Source organism: Oncorhynchus mykiss, chromosome 8 (assembly GCF_057628025.1).
Source record: "Oncorhynchus mykiss isolate SJ-2025 chromosome 8, ASM5762802v1, whole genome shotgun sequence".
NCBI classification, from domain to species: Eukaryota; Metazoa; Chordata; class Actinopteri; order Salmoniformes; family Salmonidae; genus Oncorhynchus; species Oncorhynchus mykiss.
In genome coordinates, this window is record NC_143029.1 from 5893327 (window position 1) to 5912986 (window position 19660).

At 46.4% G+C, this 19660-nt stretch overlaps 1 protein-coding gene across 4 annotated transcripts in view; it reads right to left on the minus strand.

Annotated features, from left to right (window-relative positions):
* The window catches only part of LOC110529167 (kinesin-like protein KIF13B), a 66422-nt gene that overhangs the window by 46006 nt on the left and 756 nt on the right, over positions 1–19660 (minus strand). For all 4 annotated transcript variants that reach the window (XR_016497575.1, XM_090242450.1, XM_090242449.1 and 1 more), the window contains exons 3-13: positions 19303–19388; positions 18937–19030; positions 8679–8691; positions 8508–8568; positions 6710–6802; positions 6013–6193; positions 5625–5712; positions 5084–5218; positions 3283–3395; positions 2750–2861; positions 771–983 (exon numbers count right to left, since the gene is read on the minus strand). Coding sequence is in view for 3 of the 4 variants with exons in the window: in XM_090242450.1 (XP_090098576.1) it covers positions 771–983; positions 2750–2861; positions 3283–3395; positions 5084–5218; positions 5625–5712; positions 6013–6193; positions 6710–6802; positions 8508–8568; positions 8679–8691; positions 18937–19030; positions 19303–19369 (1170 nt within the window). In the remaining variant the exon portion in view is untranslated. The remainder of the gene's footprint in view (positions 1–770; positions 984–2749; positions 2862–3282; positions 3396–5083; positions 5219–5624; positions 5713–6012; positions 6194–6709; positions 6803–8507; positions 8569–8678; positions 8692–18936; positions 19031–19302; positions 19389–19660) is intronic.

Below are 19660 nucleotides of genomic sequence, written 5' to 3' on the forward strand. Positions count from 1 at the left end.
ACTGTTTGGCCACAATGACCATTGTTAAATTTGGAGGAAAAAGTGGGAGGCTTGCAAGCCAAAGAACACCATCCCAACCGTGAAGCTCGGGGGTGGCAGCATCATGTTGTGGGGGTGCTTTGCTGCAGGAGGGACTGGTGCACTGATGTTGTAAAACATCTCAAGGATGATCAATGGAAACAGGAAGCACCTGATCTCAATTTCGAGTATCATAGCACAGTGCATTTTCTTGTTTGCTCGTAGGGTGCGGTCTTAGCGCCGGCATACGTTTGTCGTGGTAAATAGACAGCTATGAAAAACATAGATGAACACTCTTGGTAAATATTATGGTCTACAGCTTATCATGAGGTATTCTACCTCAGGCGAGTAGAACCTCGAGACTTCCTTAACATTAGAGATCACACACAACCATTATAAACACACACATTCAGATCTGGGTCTTTCATAGACTGACAGAGAGAAGACACACAACCCTGCAGCAGTCACTTAAGCTGAGGGATGGGGCTGTAAAAACAGGGCTCCCCCACAAGCCACTCCCCCACAAGCCACTCCCCCACAAGCCATTCAACCTGTGTTCTAAGTCTAGCCGTTAGCTACTAATCACTAGTCTGAACGGTTTTCATTGATCATTAACCCATGTTAGTCTCATCGAGATAAGAGCTGTTCAAGATGGCAGCATTGTACAAAGTTACGAAAGTTTCACAGTCGATGTGTACCTCCGCCTCAGTGAGCTGGTGTTGCTCGTTATATATTTATTAACCATTCAGTACCTCCGCCTCAGTGAGCTGGTCTCGTAGTTTCTCCACCTCCTCCCGTAGCTCTCTGATGATGCGTGCGTTGGGGTCTTCGTTGACGACGGCGTGGTTGACGATGCTCTTAGCCCGGTCAGCGTAGCGCAGCGTGGACAACGTCTCGTCGTAGTTATCACCTGCTGGACTCACCGTGGCCACCATGGCTGTCCTACTGTTACCACCCAGACTGTCCTGTAGAGAGGAGAGAGGAGAGACAGACTGTTTACTACCAGACTGTCCTGGAGAGGGAGGAAAAAGACAGAAGAAATGTGAAATCTGAAGATGAGGTTACTCCATTTAAAAAGAAAACAGACCATTTTTCTACATACAGCATCAGTCAAAAGTCTAGACACACCTACTCATTAAATAACTTTTATTTTTTACATTGTAGAATAATAGTGAAGACATCAAAATTATGAAATAATACATATGGAATCATGTAGTAACCAAAAAAAAAAAAGTGTTGAACAAATTAAAATATATTTTAGATTCTTCAAAGTAGCCACCCTTTGTCTTGATGACAGTTTCACACTCTTGGCATTCTCTCAACAAGCGTCACCTGGAATGCTTTTCCAACAGTCTTAAAGGAGTTCCCACATATGCTGAGCACTTGTTGACTGCTTTTCCTTCACTCTGCGGTCCAACTGATCTCAATTGGGTTGAGGTTGGATGATTGTGGAGGCCAGGTCATCTGAGGCAACACTCCATCACTCTCCTTCTTGGTCAAATAGTCCTTACACAGCCTGGAGGTGTGTTGGTACATTGTCCTGTTGAAAAACAAACGATTGTCCCACTAAGCACAAACCAGATGGGACGGCGTATCACTGCAGAATGCTGTGGTAGCCATGCTGGTTAAGTGTGCCTTGAATTCCAAATAAATCACCAACATTGTCACCAGCAAAGCACACCAGCAAAGCAGCCCCACACCTCCCCCTCCTTGCTTCACGGTGGGAACCACACATGCAGAGATCATCCGTTCACCTACTTTGCGTCTCACAAAGAGACGGCGGTTGGAAACAAATATATCAAATTTGGACTCATCAGACCAAATGACAGATTTCCACCGGTCTGATGTCCATTGCTCGTGTTTCTTGGCCCAAGTAAGTCTCTTCTTATTATTAGTGTCCTTTGGTAGTGGTTTCTTTGCAGCAATTCAACCATGAAGGCCTGATTCACACAGTCCCCTCTGAACAGTTGATGTTGAGATGTGTCTGTTACTTGAACTCTGAATCATTTATTTGGGCTGCAATTTCTGAGGCTGGTAACTCTAATGAACTTATCCTCTGCTGCAGAGGTAACTCTGGGTCTTCCTTTCTTGTGGTGGTCCTCATGAGAGCCAATTTCATCATAGCGCTTCATGGTTTTTGATACTGTTGTTTCTCTTCGCTTATTTGAGCTGTTCTTGCCATAATATGGACTTGGTCTTTTACCAAACGTCCCCCCCTACCGATTGGCTTAAACGCATTAGGACGGAAAGAAATGCCACAAATTAACTTTCAACAAGGCAAATGCATTCCAGGTGACTACCTCATGAAGCTGGTTGAGAGAATGTCAAGAGTGTGCAAAGCTGTCAACAAATCCAAATATATCTTTACTTTTTTTGGTTTCTACATTATTCCACAGTGTTGATGTTTTCTATTAAGTGTCCAAACTGTTGACTGGTACTGTATGTAGTTTATTTATTTATCTTTATTTAACTAGGCAAGTCAGTTAAGAACAAATTCTTATTTTCAATGACGGCCTAGGAACAGTGGGTTAACTGCCTGTTCAGGGGCAGAACGACAGACGACCTTGTCAGCTCGGGGGTTTGAACTTGCAACCTTCCGGTTACTAGTCCAACGCTCTAACCACTAGGCTACCCTGCCGCCCCACAGTGTGGAAGGAGAGACCAGGTCAATACTGTTACAGTTGGAGAATGTGAAATGGTGAAAAACCCATATAATGGAATTATAACCTACCTTGAGTAGCCAGGTCAGAACTGAGTCTCTGTAGGGAACAAACTTGGTCTTGTTCTTCCCTGCTCCTTGGTCTGCCAGCGCTGAGATCACCAAGCCCAGTGTGCTCAGAGACCTGGCCACACCCACACAGTAATGAATGGTAAGAAAAACATGAAGACATCAAAGTGTGTTACATTTTGAGACAGAGAGGTGAGAGAGGGTGAGAGACGTGTGAGAGAGAGAGGTGAGAGAGGGTGAGAGACGTGTGAGAGAGAGAGGTGAGAGAGGGTGAGAGACGTGTGAGAGAGAGAGGTGAGAGAGGGTGAGAGACGTGTGAGAGAGAGAGGTGAGGGTGAGAGACGTGTGAGAGAGAGAGGTGAGAGAGGGTGAGAGACGTGTGAGAGAGAGGTGTGAGAGAGAGAGCAAGAGCGAGAGAGAGAGGGTGAGAGCGAGAGAGAGAGGGTGAGAGCGAGAGAGAGAGGGTGAGAGCGAGAGAGAGAGGGTGAGAGCGAGAGAGAGAGGGTGAGAGCGAGAGAAAGATCTAGAGAACCTACTTGTTGATGTTGCTCCCCTCCTTCATTCTCTCTCCAGTAGCTCCAGTCTTAGCCGCTCTCTCACTGCCGGCCAGATCCACCAGACTCAGCTTACTGACCTTCTCACCACTCGTCTACGAAACACCACATGGCTCTAAACAGAGCTCTACGAAACACCACATGGCTCTAAACAGAGCTCTACGAAACACCACATGGCTCCAAACAGAGCTCTACGAAACACCACATGGCTCTAAACAGAGCTCTACGAACCACCACATGGCTCTAAACAGAGCTCTACGAAACACCACATGGCTCTAAACAGAGCTCTACAAAATACCCCACGGCTCTATGAAACAGGGCTCTAAACAGAGTGCTATGAAAAATGTTATTTGTTGGCAACACAACGTTAGCAACAAAGCCAGCTGGAGAAAATAAAGTCAGTGGAGCATAAAATTATTTTAGATGAAACTACAGTGATTTGGTGATGTCAACACATGTATTCACGTACAAGTATCAAAACAATAATTTGCAAGATGTTGGTTTTGAATGTGAACAGACGTGTTCTACCCCAGAACCCAGGTCTGTGACTGTGTGTTGATCCTACCCCAGGTCTGTGACTGTGTGTTGATCCTACCCCAGAACCCAGGTCTGTGACTGTGTGTGTTGGACCTACCCCAGAACCCAGGTCTGTGACTGTGTGTTGATCCTACCCCAGAACCCAGGTCCGTGACTGTGTGTTGATCCTACCCCAGAACCCAGGTCCGTGACTGTGTGTTGATCCTACCCCAGGTCTGTGACTGTGTGTTGATCCTACCCCAGAACCCAGGTCTGTGACTGTGTGTGTTGGACCTACCCCAGAACCCAGGTCTGTGACTGTGTGTGTTGGACCTACCCCAAAACCCAGGTCCATGACTGTGTGTGTTGGACCTACCCCAGAACCCAGGTCCGTGACTGTGTGTGTTGGACCTACCCCAGAACCCAGGTCCGTGACTGTGTGTGTTGGACCTACCCCAGAACCCAGGTCCATGACTGTGTGTGTTGGACCTACCCCAAAACCCAGGTCCGTGACTGTGTGTTGGACCTACCCCAGAACCCAGGTCCGTGACTGTGTGTGTTGATCCTACCCCAGAACCCAGGTCCGTGACTGTGTGTGTTGGACCTACCCCAGAACCCAGGTCTGTGACTGTGTGTGTTGGACCTACCCCAGAACCCAGGTCCGTGACTGTGTGTTGATCCTACCCCAGAACCCAGGTCTGTGACTGTGTGTTGATCCTACCCCAGAATCCAGGTCCGTGACTGTGTGTTGATCCTACCCCAGAACCCAGGTCTGTGACTGTGTGTGTTGGACCTACCCCAGAACCCAGGTCCGTGACTGTGTGTGTTGGACCTACCCCAGAACCCAGGTCCGTGACTGTGTGTGTTGGACCTACCCCAGAACCCAGGTCCATGACTGTGTGTGTTGGACCTACCCCAGAACCCAGGTCTGTGACTGTGTGTGTTGGAGCTACCCCAGAACCCAGGTCTGTGACTGTGTGTGTTGGACCTACCCCAGAACCCAGGTCCGTGACTGTGTGTGTTGGACCTACCCCAGAACCCAGGTCCATGACTGTGTGTGTTGGACCTACCCCAGAACCCAGGTCTGTGACTGTGTGTGTGTTGGACCTACCCCAGAACCCAGGTCTGTGACTGTGTGTGTTGGACCTACCCCAGAACCCAGGTCCGTGACTGTGTGTGTTAGACCTACCCCAGAACCCAGGTCCGTGACTGTGTGTGTTGGACCTACCCCAGAACCCAGGTCCATGACTGTGTGTGTTGGACCTACCCCAGAACCCAGGTCCATTAGAGTGTGTGTGAGGATGATGTTGAAGACAGCGTGGGACCTGCTGCTCTCCTCATTCATATTCGTGGCTGCTACTGTACGAGACTTGTTACCCTCTGACATCAGACACTCTATGTCCTGTAGAGCGAGAGGGGGAAGGAGAGAGGGAAGGAGAGAAAGAGAGAAAGCGAAAGAGAGAGAAAGAGAAAGCGAGAGAGAGAGAAAGAGAGAAAGCGAGAGAGAGAGAGAGAGAGAGAGAGAAAGAGTTGTATTGGCTGGTCTCTCTAATGTAAGCACTTAGATATAGTAGCATCACCAGTCCTCTCTTGACAAACAAAATATATTCCAATGAGACCAAGCTGGGCCAATAGAAGTAAAGACAATGTATTCCAATGAGACCAAGCTGGGCCAATAGAAGTAAAGAAAATGTATTCCAATGAGACCAAGCTGGGCCAATAGAAGTAAAGAAAATGTATTCCAATGAGACCAAGCTGGGCCAATAGAAGTAAAGAAAATGAAATTATATAAAACTGTATGAAAGCACCTTATAGCAGGCTACAGCCAGACGGGACAGACCATCAACGTACGGCCCGAACACCTTGTGCTCTCTCACTCGCAGGGCCTGACGACTTCTGAGAACAGACAGGTTGTTATCATTAAAGACCATCCTTTTGGCTGGGGGGGGGGGCGGGGGGGGGGACAACAAACAAAAAACACCTTTTCTACCCTTGATCACTTGGAATAAATGTTTTCACGATGTGTGAGAGACCATCTCTAAGCAGCGATATGGATGTTAGTGTTCAGTGTGTTAACCCTGGATGTATCAAAGGGACGGCTCTTTTTTACTCACGTTTATCTGTCTTTTACTGTTGATTAAAAAAAAGTTTGAAAAAACTTGATCACCAAAAAAACAGAGTTCCTGTTCTCCTCACCCTTTGGGATCCAGTAGATCCCGAACCTTCTCGTTGTAGATCTCCATAAAGGAGACCTCTACAGTGAAGCTCTCTCCCTCCCTCTGTTCCTGTAGGATCCGGTCAAACAGAGAGCTGCACAGCCGCGGGATCAGACCTGGCTGCTCTGACGAACCCATCATGGTGTACGACTTCCCTGAGCCTGGTGGGGGCACACAGCCAATCAAATCAGAGGATCAATGAAGCTTAGCCAATGAAAAAAAATCACTGGATCAGGAGGGCTCAGCCAATCAAAGCTAGAGAGGTGCCAATTAAATCACAGGCCAAAACAGTTTGTTTGAGAAAATGCAAAATAATAAATTGGACTAAAAGTGTTTGAACTGAGTTTGAAGTGTGTGTCACATGGTGTGTGTTATTGAATGTCTGAGTAACTACTCTAATATGGTAATTCCTGCCTTTCGAGGTTCCCGCCTTTGAGGTTCCCGCCTTTGAGGTTCCCGCCTTTTCGAGGTTCCCGCCTTTTCGAGGTTCCCGCCTTTTCGAGGTTCCCGCCTTTTCGAGGTTCCCGCCTTTTTGAGGGAGTTTTTTCTAGCCACTATGTTTCTGCATCGCTTGTTCTTTGTGGTTTTAGACTGGCTAATTGTAGATAACTTTGTGACAACTGCAGATGTAAAAAGGGCTTTATAAAAATACATTTGATTAATTGACTGGTACCAACCTGTCTGTCCATAAGCGAAGATACAGGCGTTATAGCCCAAGAAGGCATTGTCCAGAAGACTTTCTCCAAGGCACTGGAACACGACCTCTTGACCTGAGAGACACATTATATTCCAATTGAGTTTCACAAGAATATGTGGCTATTTCTCCAAGGCAGAGATTTCTCTTCCCTGAAGACAAGAGTCTGGTTTTCCAGGTCTGTTCCTTTCTACAGGTGTACTAGTTCAGTTAAAGCTGGGGCCTGTTTTTCCCTACATGCAGCGCTCTGGGACCAGGAAACACAGTGATTCCCTCCACACAGCGCTCTGGGACCAGGAAACACAGTGATTCCCTCCACGCAGCGCTCTGGGACCAGGAAACACAGTGATTCCCTCCACGCAGCGCTCTGGGACCAGGAAACACAGTGATTCCCTCCACGCAGCGCTCTTGGACCAGGAAACACAGTGATTCCCTCCACGCAGTGCTCTGCGACCAGGAAACAGTGATTCCAGCCCCTCCACGCAACGCTCTGGGACCAGGAAACACAGTGCTTCCAGCCCCTCCACGCAGTGCTCTGCGACCAGGAAACACAGTGCTTCCAGCCCCTCCACGCAGTGCTCTGCGACCAGGAAACACAGTGCTTCCAGCCCCTCCACGCAGCGCTCTGCGACCAGGAAACACGGTGCTTCCCTCCACGCAGCGCTCTGGGACCAGGAAACACGGTGCTTCCCTCCACGCAGCGCTCTGGGACCAGGAAACACGGTGCTTCCCTCCACGCAGCGCTCTGGGACCAGGAAACACGGTGCTTCCCTCCACGCAGTGCTCTTGGACCAGGAAACACAGTGATTCCCTCCACGCAGCGCTCTGCGACCAGGAAACATGGTGCTTCCCTCCACGCAGCGCTCTGGGACCAGGAAACATGGTGCTTCCCTCCACGCAGCGCTCTGGGACCAGGAAACACTGTTTCCAGCCCCTCCACGCAGCGCTCTGGGACCAGGAAACGTTTGCTTTTGGTACAAAACCTGGGGTTACACAAAGCAACTTGCACGCAATTTTAGTTGCTTGCAGCAGAGTTACTTGATTGCTTCGTGAACCCCCCCCCGCAACTAATAAACAACTCACCTGATACCTGGTTAAATGCAATTTAAACTTTTCAATTTTGTTCAACTAGTTGCAAGCAGCAGCCAATCAAAACTAATGCGTTTATCACGTGATCGATTCTAAGGTTCGGAACGCTGACCCAGTTGTCATGTCAACGGGAGATGTATAAACAAATAGCTCCATTAGGGCTAGTAAAAGCTTATGTACATGGTTTGGAAGTCAATAAAATGTCATTGTGACCTCTCTCTGACCAGTTTCAACTGGAATTGTTCAACGTAAGCTGCGCTAGCTAGTGAGTTTGTTGTTAGCTTGGTTAGCTCGATGCTAACAGTTCTGGCGATTTAATTTTGGTATTCTAAACTCACTCCATGTCATCTGCTGCATTAGGCCTCATTACACTGGGATTTCACCAATTATTTGTTTATATAACCATTTCGTTATTATATAAGGATCGATTTAGACAAATTTAGCTACATTTCATAAAGACATCGACTGGGTATTGTGGATATTGTAGCTATGTCCTTTTGTCCTGTTATCCTGGGCGTAGCGTGAAATTGCACCTAGATGCAGTTCCTGGGTCCATTTAGCAATAGTTAAGGTATAGGACTGGGCAAAGGAAATCTGATCCTAGGTCTGTACCTAGGGGGAAACTTCCCCCCAGAGCATTATTTTGTTATTGAAAAAGATATATGTATTCAAAATTTTGATATGTAACTAACCTGCAAACTTGTCCTTGTCGGCCTCATCCATGGACCAGAAACAGTAGTCATAAGCAAAGACCTGAGGGGGAAAAAAAATGACAGCCAGTTGAGGACCACACACATAAAACCTTCGTAGTGATTAAATAGTGATTCTGTAACCTCACAATACTGTCCTGGTTAAGGGCTCACCTTAGGCTGATTCCTGGACAGGACAACAGAGGAGAAATGGAAAGCCACGGTTAACAACAGCTTACCTCAAAACAAAGTGGGCACTTTTAACTAATTACACCAGTGTTGAGTAGCATTCAGGTACAGGGTAAAACATTTAACCTATTAAAAAAAACATACTTACTAACAAAGTCCAAAAGGTGACAAAAAAAAAGTGTTTTTTATCATCATAGGTTTAAAGCTGTAAATTCAACTAATCCTCATGCCATGGCTCTGAGACGTGAGAATGCTGTGACCTTCACTCACTAAAGGCCTTGGAACGATTAGGCTAGGCTAGGCCTCGCTTGGAACGATTAGGCTAGGCTAGGCCTCGCTTGGAACGATTAGGCTAGGCTAGGCCTCGCTTGGAACGATTATGCTAGGCTAGGCCTCGCTTGGAACGATTAGGCTAGGCTAGGCCGCGCTTGGAACGATTAGGCTAGGCTTCGCTTGGAACGATTAGGCTAGGCTAGGCCTCGCTTGTAACGATTAGGCTAGGCCGCGCTTGGAACGTTTAGGCAAGGCTAGGCCGCGCTTGGAACGATTAGGCTAGGCTTCGCTTGGAACGATTAGGCTAGGCTAGGCCTCGCTTGTAACGATTAGGCTAGGCTAGGCCTCGCTTGTAACGATTAGGCTAGGCCGCGCTTGGAACGTTTAGGCTAGGCTAGGCCGCGCTTGGAACGATTAGGCTAGGCTTCGCTTGGAACGATTAGGCTAGGCTAGGCCTCGCTTGTAACGATTAGGCTAGGCCGCGCTTGGAACGTTTAGGCTAGGCTAGGCCTCGCTTGTAACGATTAGGCTAGGCCGCGCTTGGAACGATTAGGCTAGGCTAGGCCTCTCTTGGAACTGCTAGGCCTCGCTTGGAACGATTAGGCTAGGCTAGGCCGCGCTTGGAATGATTAGGCTAGGCCGCGCTTGGAACGATTAGGCTAGGCTAGGCCGCGCTTGGAACGATTAGGCTAGGCTAGGCCGCGCTTGGAACGATTAGGCTAGGCTGCGCTTGGAACGATTAGGCTAGGCCGCGCTTGGAACGATTAGGCTAGGCTAGGCCGCGCTTGGAACGATTAGGCTAGGCTAGGCCGCGCTTGGAACGATTAGGCTAGGCTAGGCCGCGCTTGGAACGATTAGGCTAGGCTAGGCCGCGCTTGGAACGATTAGGCTAGGCTAGGCCGCGCTTGGAACGATTAGGCTAGGCTAGGCCGCGCTTGGAACGATTAGGCTAGGCTAGGCCGCGCTTGGAACGGCTAGGCCGCGTGCCCTTCAAACCCAGACGGACATTCCTCCTCTCCTATATCAAAACAACTTCAATGCGGTTCAATACATTTTAGGTAATTACACCTTATCCATCTGTACATACACTACCGTTCCAAAGTTTGGGGTCACTTAGAAATGTCCTTGTTTTTGAAAGAAAAGCACACTTTTTATCCATTAAAATCACATCAAATTGATCAGAAATACAGTGTAGACATGGCTAATGTTGTAAATGACTATTGTAGCTGACAACTGTTGTTCTGATTAAAGAAGCAATAAAACTGGCCCTCTTTAGGCTAGTTGAATATCTGGAGCATAAGCATTTGTGGCTTCGATTACAGGCTCAAAATGCCTAGAAACAAAAGTTTCTTCTGAAACTCGTCAGTCTATTCTTGTTCTGAGAAATTAAGGCGAGAAATTGCTAAGAAGAAACTGAAGATCTCGTACAATGCTGTGTACTACTCCCTTCACAGAACAGCGCAAACTGGCTCAAAACCAGAATACAAAGAGTGGGAGGCCCCTGGCTGTGCCACTCAAGGACATTCAGAGCCATTCCTGCGTTGTCTTGGCTGTGTGCTTAGGGTCGTTGTCCTGTTGGAAGGTGATGCTTCGCCCCAGTCTGAGGTCCTGAGCACTGTGGAGAAGGTTTTCATCAAGGATCTCTCTGTACATTGCTCCAGCCATCTTTCCCCTCTATGCTGACTATTGTCCCATTCCCTGCCATGATTAACATCCTCACAGCATGATGCTGCCACCACCACCATTCTTCCCCATAGTTACCGCCACCATTCTTCCCCATAGTTACCGCCACCATTCTTCCCCATAGTTACCGCCACCATTCTTCCCCATAGTTACCGCCACCATTCTTCCCCATAGTTACCACCACCATTCTTCCCCATAGTTACCACCACCATTCTTCCCCATAGTTACCACCACCATTCTTCCCCATAGTTACCACCACCATTCTTCCCCATAGTTATGGTGCCACATTTCCTCCAGACGTGTCGCTTGGCATTCAGGCCAAACCAAGCGGGCTGTCGTGCCTTTTACTGAGGAGTAGCTTCCGTCTGGCCACTATACCATAAATGCCGGATTGGTGGATTAATGCAGAGATGGTTGTCCTTCTGAAAGGTTTTCCCATCTCCACAGATGAACTCTGGAGCTCTGTCATAGTGACCATCGGGTCTTGGTCACCTCCCTGACCAAGGCCCTTCTCCCCTGATAGCTCAGTTTGGCCGGGCAGCCAGCTCTAAGAAGAGTCTTGGTGGTTCCAAACTTCTTCCATTTAAGAATGATGGAGGCCACTGTGTTCATGGGGACCTTCAATGCTGCAGAAATATTTTGGTACCTTCCCCAGATCTGTAGTCTCTACGGACAATTCCTTCGACCTCAAGGGTTGTTTTTTTCTCTGACATGCACTGTCAACTGTGGAACATTACACACAGGTGTGTGCCTTTCCAAATCAGGTCCAATCAATTGCATTTACCACAGGTGGACTCCAATCAAGTTGCAGAATCATCAAGGATGATCAATGGAAACAGGATGCACCTGAGCTCAATAACAAGTATCATAGCAAAGAGTCTGAATACTTATGTAAATAAGGAATTTCTGTTTTTTTTAAATATTTAATACATTTGCTAAAATGTCTAAAAATCTGTTCTCTTTGTCATTATGGGGTATTGCGATGTCGTTATGGGGTATTGCGATGTCGTTATGGGGTATTGCGATGTCGTTATGGGGTATTGCGATGTCGTTATGGGGTATTGCGATGTCGTTATGGGGTATTGCGATGTCGTTATGGGGTATTGCGATGTCGTTATGGGGTATTGCGTGTAGAATGATGAGGAATTGATTTCATTGAATCCATTTTAGAATAAGGCTGTAACGTAACAAAATGTGGAAAAAGGCAAGGGGTCTGAATACTTTGTGAAGGAAGTGTATAGGTGGTGGTAACTAGGCAACAGGATAGATAATAAAACAGTAACAACAGCGTATGTGAGTTAGTGCATTTGCTTGTTTGACTCAGAGTCAAGGGGTCTGAACTGTAAATTAAAGTAATCTGTGAGTTTATACAATACAGGTAACTGCCAGAATAAAGGAAACACTTGAGTCAATGAGGGATACAGAGTATTTTGAAATCAGGTGCTTCCACACAGGTGTGGTTCCTGAGTTAATTAAGCAATTAACATCCCATCATGCATAGAAATGCCAAGTTGCCCATTATTTTGGTTACCATGGTTAATAGAGATCTCAGTGATTTAAAAACAGGGATCTCAAGGGAGCACAGGGGTTTTAAAATGTTTTTTTTATTAAAATTGGTATTTAATTTTTTTATTTAATGAGGCAAGTCAGTTAAGAACAAATTCTTATTTACAATGATGGCCTACCGGGGAACAGTGGGTTAACTGCCTTGTACAGGGGCAGAACAACAGATTTTTACCTCGTCAGCTCGGGGATTCGATCCAGCAACCTTTCGGTTACTGGACCAACTGTCTAACCACTAGGCTACCTGCCATTTAAAGGGTGTGTGTGTGTGTGTGTGTGTCAGTCGAACACATATGAGAGGTTCTGGAGTGGCACCTGAGAGCATTTTCCACCATGATCAACAAAACACCAAATTATGAAATTTCGTGTGGAAGAATGGTGTCGCATCAAGTGCCAGACACTTGTAGAATCTACGCCAAGGTGTAATGAAGCTGTTCTGGTTCGTGGTGGACCAACGCCCTATTAAAGACACTTTATGTTGGTGTTTCCTTTATTTTGACAGTTACCTGGACCTACCAACTATGCTTAGAAAGTGGGTGATTTTATCATTTCTGTATATTTATGCCTAGTTGCAACTAAACCACAGGGTAGCTTGGCTGACTTTAAACAAGACCCTCCTGTGTAGAAGTAGTGTGTGTTACAGGCCCTTTATGAAAGAGCAACATTAAGCCTGTTGGCTTCTCCTGGCCTGCTGGAGCATTCCTCAACTATGATAGCTGGCACATCTTCACAGCCAGCAAGAGAGTACTCTCTCTCTCCTTTATTCTCCCGCTCTCTCAAGGGGCTCCAACAATACATGTTAAAAGCAACCCCAGTGAGAATACCCCACAATAAAATGACTGATTTAGTTTGTCAGTACATAAACATTCCATCCCTGATAAGGACCGTAAAGACAGCAGGTTTATTATAGCCCAAGGCCTCCGCTGGCTGAGATCCTCCACTAGCTGTTTACTAACCTTGTGATCTCCTAAACCAATAGAAAAACTCATCTTATTATAAGAGACACATATTGAATAGTTCCAAGGACATTTATTCATAAAACAAAAAAGGCCCAGACCTCCCTGCAGCAGCCTGATGCTCTGGTAAGATCATCCCTTAATGACCCAAATGGAATCTGGGAAGAGATTCATTCTGAAGCCGGCAGAAGCCTGCAAAACATGTTCATATTGAGCCCAGGGGATAGACAGCACAGACAGACAGCACTGTAGCGTGTCAGGGCAGAAATCACAATCAAAAACAAAAATGTCCCCACTGCTGATTGTAGACTATAGAAAGGGGCCCCATAGGCTAACAAACCCCCAAACCAACCAGAACCCATAGGCTAACAAACCCCCAAAACTAACCAGGGCCCATAGGCTAACAAACCCCCAAAACTAACCAGGACCCATAGGCTAACAAACCCCCAAAACTAACCAGGACCCATAGGCTAACAAACCCCCAAAACTAACCAGGACCCATAGGCTAACAAACCCCCAAAACTAACCAGGACCCATAGGCTAACAAACCCCCAAACTAACCAGGACCCATAGGCTAACAAACCCCCAAAACTAACCAGGGCCCATAGGCTAACAAACCCCCAAAACTAACCAGGGCCCATAGGCTAACAAACCCCCAAAACTAACCAGGACCCATAGGCTAACAAACCCCCAAACTAACCAGGACCCATAGGCTAACAAACCCCCAAAACTAACCAGGGCCCATAGGCTAACAAACCCCCAAAACTAACCAGGGCCCATAGGCTAACAAACCCCCAAAACTAACCAGGGCCCATAGGCTAACAAACCCCCAAAACTAACCAGGGCCCATAGGCTAACAAACCCCCAAAACTAACCAGGGCCCATAGGCTAACAAACCCCCAAACTAACCAGGGCCCATAGGCTAACAAACTCCCAAACTAACCAGGACCCATAGGCTAACAAACTCCCAAACTAACCAGGACCCATAGGCTAACAGACCCCCAAACTAACCAGGGCCCATAGGCTAACAAACCCCCAAACTAACCAGGACCCATAGGCTAACAGACCCCCAAACTAACCAGGACCCATAGGTTAACAAAAACCCAAACTAACCAGGACAGGTATTTGTTCTGCTGAAACAGGTCACCACCTCACCAGGACAGGTACACATTCCCTCCTGTGAGCATCCGTCACATCTGCACACTCACTCACTCGCTGACTACAGAACAGACACACCCTTTGTAAAGAAAGGCACAGGCCAGGCCAGAGCAAAGGGGAGGGTAGAGGAGTGGAAAGGAGGGTTAGAGCCAAGTTACCAGACAGAGTTGACTCTTTCTGTGACTGAGTGCACATACAGAACACGGCATACCAGGCAGCTGTAGCTCTTTAATGGAGCTGATGACACAGAAGGTATATACTGTAGGTAGTTTAGGCTGATGGGACTAGAGAGGAGACAATGGTCAACAGGGAAGTATGAGGTCGTTTTCCTTCTCTACACTGAAGTCTATACCATGTCCTTTGAGCATTGAACTGTTAAGGTCATTCTATGTACATTGTAGACTAGCCTACCAGTACTGTATCTGCGTTAACTGCAATTTATTGTCAAACTCAGTCTTGTAGATTATTTGAACATGATGAACAACAAAATGTTAAAAAAGGTTCCGAAACAATCATTCTGATTCCCATGTGAGAGTGACTAAAATATCACCCAGAATATTTAAGGGGGATTGTTCCATGCTTGATAAAAGACCCAGCTAACACCAGACACAGATGAAGACCTAGCTAACCTGTAACTAGCTAGCACCAGACACAGGTGAAGACCTAGCTAACCTGTAACTAGCTAACACCAGACACAGATGAAGACCTAGCTAGCCAGTAACTAGCTAGCACCAGACACAGGTGAAGACCTAGCTAACCAGTAACTAGCTAGCACCAGACACAGATGAAGACCTAGCTAGCCAGTAACTAGCTAACACCAGACACAGATGAAGACCTAGCTAACCTGTAACTAGCTAGCACCAGACACAGGTGAAGACCTAGCTAACCTGTAACTAGCTAACACCAGACACAGATGAAGACCTAGCTAGCCAGTAACTAGCTAGCACCAGACACAGATGAAGACCTAGCTAGCCAGTAACTAGCTAACACCAGACACAGATGAAGACCTAGCTAGCCAGTAACTAGCTAGCACCAGACACAGGTGAAGACCTAGCTAACCTGTAACTAGCTAACACCAGACACAGATGAAGACCTAGCTAGCCAGTAACTAGCTAGCACCAGACACAGATGAAGACCTAGCTAACCTGTAACTAGCTAACACCAGACACAGATGAAGACCTAGCTAACCTGTAACTAGCTAACACCAGACACAGATGAAGACCTAGCTAACCTGTAACTAGCTAGCACCAGACACAGGTGAAGACCTAGCTAACCTGTAACTAGCTAACACCAGACACAGATGAAGACCTAGCTAGCCAGTAACTAGCTAGCACCAGACACAGATGAAGACCTAGCTAGCCAGTAACTAGCTAACACCAGACACAGATGAAGACCTAGCTAGCCAGTAACTAGCTAGCACCAGACACAGGTGAAGACCTAGCTAACCTGTAACTAGCTAACACCAGACACAGATGAAGACCTAGCTAGCCAGTAACTAGCTAGCACCAGACACAGATGAAGACCTAGCTAACCTGTAACTAGCTAACACCAGACACAGATGAAGACCTAGCTAACCTGTAACTAGCTAACACCAGACACAGATGAAGACCTAGCTAACCTGTAACTAGCTAACACCAGACACAGATGAAGACCTAGCTAACCTGTAACTAGCTAACACCAGACACAGGTGAAGACCTAGCTAACCTGTAACTAGCTAACACCAGACACAGATGAAGACCTAGCTAACCTGTAACTAGCTAACCTGTAACTAGCTAACACCAGACACAGATGAAAGGGGAAACAGAAGTATATTTGCCAACTTTAATTATATTTTCTGACACCCTAAAGTCAAATGTTGGCAGCAGTAGCGTAGCTATCTAGCTATACAAACCAACCCCCTCCGCAAACACGCCTTCTCCGATGTTGGTTAACAAGGCAGTACTTATTTAAATTAGATAAGAGAATATAATGTTAGCATTGGTGTATTAAAATGAGTTAAGGTGATATCACCCTGTCCCCTTAGTCATCCCGTCTCCTGAATACAAGCGTTTGACATGGGGGAAGGGACCAGTAACAGACTTGATCAATGTACAAGTACTTTGAGATATCAGCTGATGTAAGAAGGGCTATAAAAATACATTTGATTAGATTTTTTTTTATCTGCAACAAATCAGTTTGGTGGAAACACACCATTGGGGAAATGTTTTTATTTTTTTATTATACAGATTTTTAGAATATTCACATGAAAATGTGTCACCAACTGGATGGAAACTGAGCTAACGACTCCAAAATAAACACAAAAAAAAGTTATTTTTTCCCTAATAAACTTCCTGCAATTGAAGAACCTTCTGGGGGGGAAAAAAAAAAAAAAGCATTTTGTTACTTTTCAACAAGCTAGTAATCTATGATAAGGGTTGACCTCGAGAGGAGACATGACCAGTCCAGTGGCCTAGAAACCCAACGCAGAGCATGCCATCTCAAGCATCTGTTCCAATATACACTAAAACCACACCACTTACAATGAAGCCTTGTACAGGTGGTGGATGTCGATTATGGCAGCCGACCACACTGCTCCGATTCAGAGGGGTAGGGGTAAAATGACACATTTCAGTTGAAGGCATTCAATTGTACAACTGACTAGGTATTCCCCTTTCCCTTCCAGTTGTACAACTGACTAGGTATTTCCCTTTCCCTACCCAGGGCCTTGAAAATATATTTGCCCTCTTTCTGATTTTCTCTATTTTTGATACTGCTATCAGAACTTCAACCAAAACCACATTTTTTATACTTATTTTCTTATTAGTTCACTCAGGTTCCCTTAATCAATCTAATATTAATTAGATAAAGGGAACCTGAAAGAACAAATAATAAGCATTAAAAAAAATTATGTTAACAAAGTTATGAAACATCCCAATTCCCCTTAGTACCACCCTTGAGCTGCAATGACTGCAACCAAATGCTTGTTGTAGTTGTTGATCAGTCTCTCACGTCGCTGACATGGATACCATAATGTCTGGCGAAAACCAAAACACTGTATTCCACAGTAAGAACCTCATACCAACGGTCAAGCATGGTGGTGGTAGTGTGATGGTTTGGGGTCCAGCATGGTGGTGGTAGTGTGGTGGTTTGGGGTCCAGCATGGTGGTGGTAGTGTGGTGGTTTGGGGTCAGCATGGTGGTGGTAGTGTGATGGTTTGGGGTCAGCATGGTGGTGGTAGTGTGGTGGTTTGGGGTCAGCATGGTGGTGGTAGTGTGATGGTTTGGGGTCAAGCATGGTGGTGGTAGTGTGATGGTTTGGGGTCCAGCATGGTGGTGGTAGTGTGGTGGTTTGGGGTCCAGCATGGTGGTGGTAGTGTGGTGGTTTGGGGTCAGCATGGTGGTGGTAGTGTGATGGTTTGGGGTCAGCATGGTGGTGGTAGTGTGGTGGTTTGGGGTCAGCATGGTGGTGGTAGTGTGGTGGTTTGGGGTCCAGCATGGTGGTGGTAGTGTGATGGTTTGGGGTCCAGCATGGTGGTGGTAGTGTGATGGTTTGGGGTCCAGCATGGTGGTGGTAGTGTGATGGTTTGGGGTCAGCAGGTGGTGGTAGTGTGATGGTTTGGGGTCAGCAGGTGGTGGTAGTGTGATGGTTTGGGGTCCAGCATGGTGGTGGTAGTGTGATGGTTTGGGGTCCAGCATGGTGGTGGTAGTGTGATGGTTTGGGGTCCAGCATGGTGGTGGTAGTGTGATGGTTTGGGGTCCAGCATGGTGGTGGTAGTGTGATGGTTTGGGGTCCAGCATGGTGGTGGTAGTGTGATGGTTTGGGGTCCAGCATGGTGGTGGTAGTGTGATGGTTTGGGGTCCAGCATGGTGGTGGTAGTGTGATGGTTTGGGGTCCAGCATGGTGGTGGTAGTGTGATGGTTTGGGGTCCAGCATGGTGGTGGTAGTGTGATGGTTTGGGGTCCAGCATGGTGGTGGTAGTGTGATGGTTTGGGGATGCTTTTGATGTCGTGGCAGGACTTGAAACGAGCAGTTCATGTTTGAAAACCCACAAATGTCTCTTGAGTTAAAGCAGTTCTGCATGGAAGAATGTGCCCGAATTCCTCCACAGTGATGTGAGAGACTGATCAACAACTACAGGAAGTGTTTGGTTGGAGTCATAGCAGCTAAAGGTGGTACAACCAGTTAGAGTGTAACGGGCCAATTACTTTTTCACACAGGGGCATTAGGTGTTGCATAACTTTGTTTATGAAATAAGTATGTCATTGTTGTGTTATTTGTTCACTCGGGTTCCTCTTTATCTAATATTAGGTTTTGTTTGAAAATGTGAAAACATTCAGGATCAACAATATGCAAAAGTAGAGAAAAGGGGGCGAATACTTATTCACTGCGCTGTATCTGGCATGTATTCTAAGTCGTAAGCTAGTGTAGGCAAGATATTAGAACGTAACCATAGTGATATCTAATAGCTGCCAAAAAATGAGCCGTTGCTTGTCGCTGTCCTCATACCTTGAGCTGACCGCAGCATTCCTAGAGCTCCCGCTGAAAAGGTTTGTGTGTGTGTGTGTGTGTGTGTGTGTGTGTGTGTGTGTGTGTGTGTGTGTGTGTGTGTGTGTGTGTTTGTTTGTTTCTACCTGGGGTCTCCCTTGCTCAGGTTCTGACTAGCTGGATTCAACACTGTCTGGTTCCCGTTCATCTCCACCACACATTTAGTCTTCAGATCCTTTTCTGGCAGGGAACACACAGGACAACAACAGTAAACAAGAACAGTTGTGATGGGTCCAGGAATAGCAGATGATTCAAGGCTGCTAAAAATAAAATAAAAATGTAAAAAAAAAAAAAATCACACAGCTAGTGCATCAACATAGCCACACCAACATGTCCTAATGTTTACATAATTAATAGAGAAGGGGTTTTGTTTTATTTTAATAGTGTAGCACCATGCTATTTCAGCCCATGTCAAGCAAGCACTGGTCACAAGGTTTGTGTTTTGAACTCACCTCTTCTGTTCATTGGTCGGAGGCGAACAGCGACCTTTACATTGGAGTTACTCAAGTTGTCGTCCATGGCAGTAGGTTTTCTGTTGCTGGAATGAATCAGATTCATTAAATAATGCATACCATTACTGTACTCGTATGAACCGTGCCACATCCCTCTTGGTATACATTCTAGTATCAACCTACTGGTTTCATCTTGACAAATTGTTCAAAACGTAGAATGGTTGAGCTCTATAAATCACAGGTTATTTAATCATACGAAGATATAGAAAGTCAACAATAACTACACCTACAGACAAACACACTACTTACTGTAGGTTTTGTATTCAATCCAGTGCGTCCCAAGAAGGAATGACGGCTG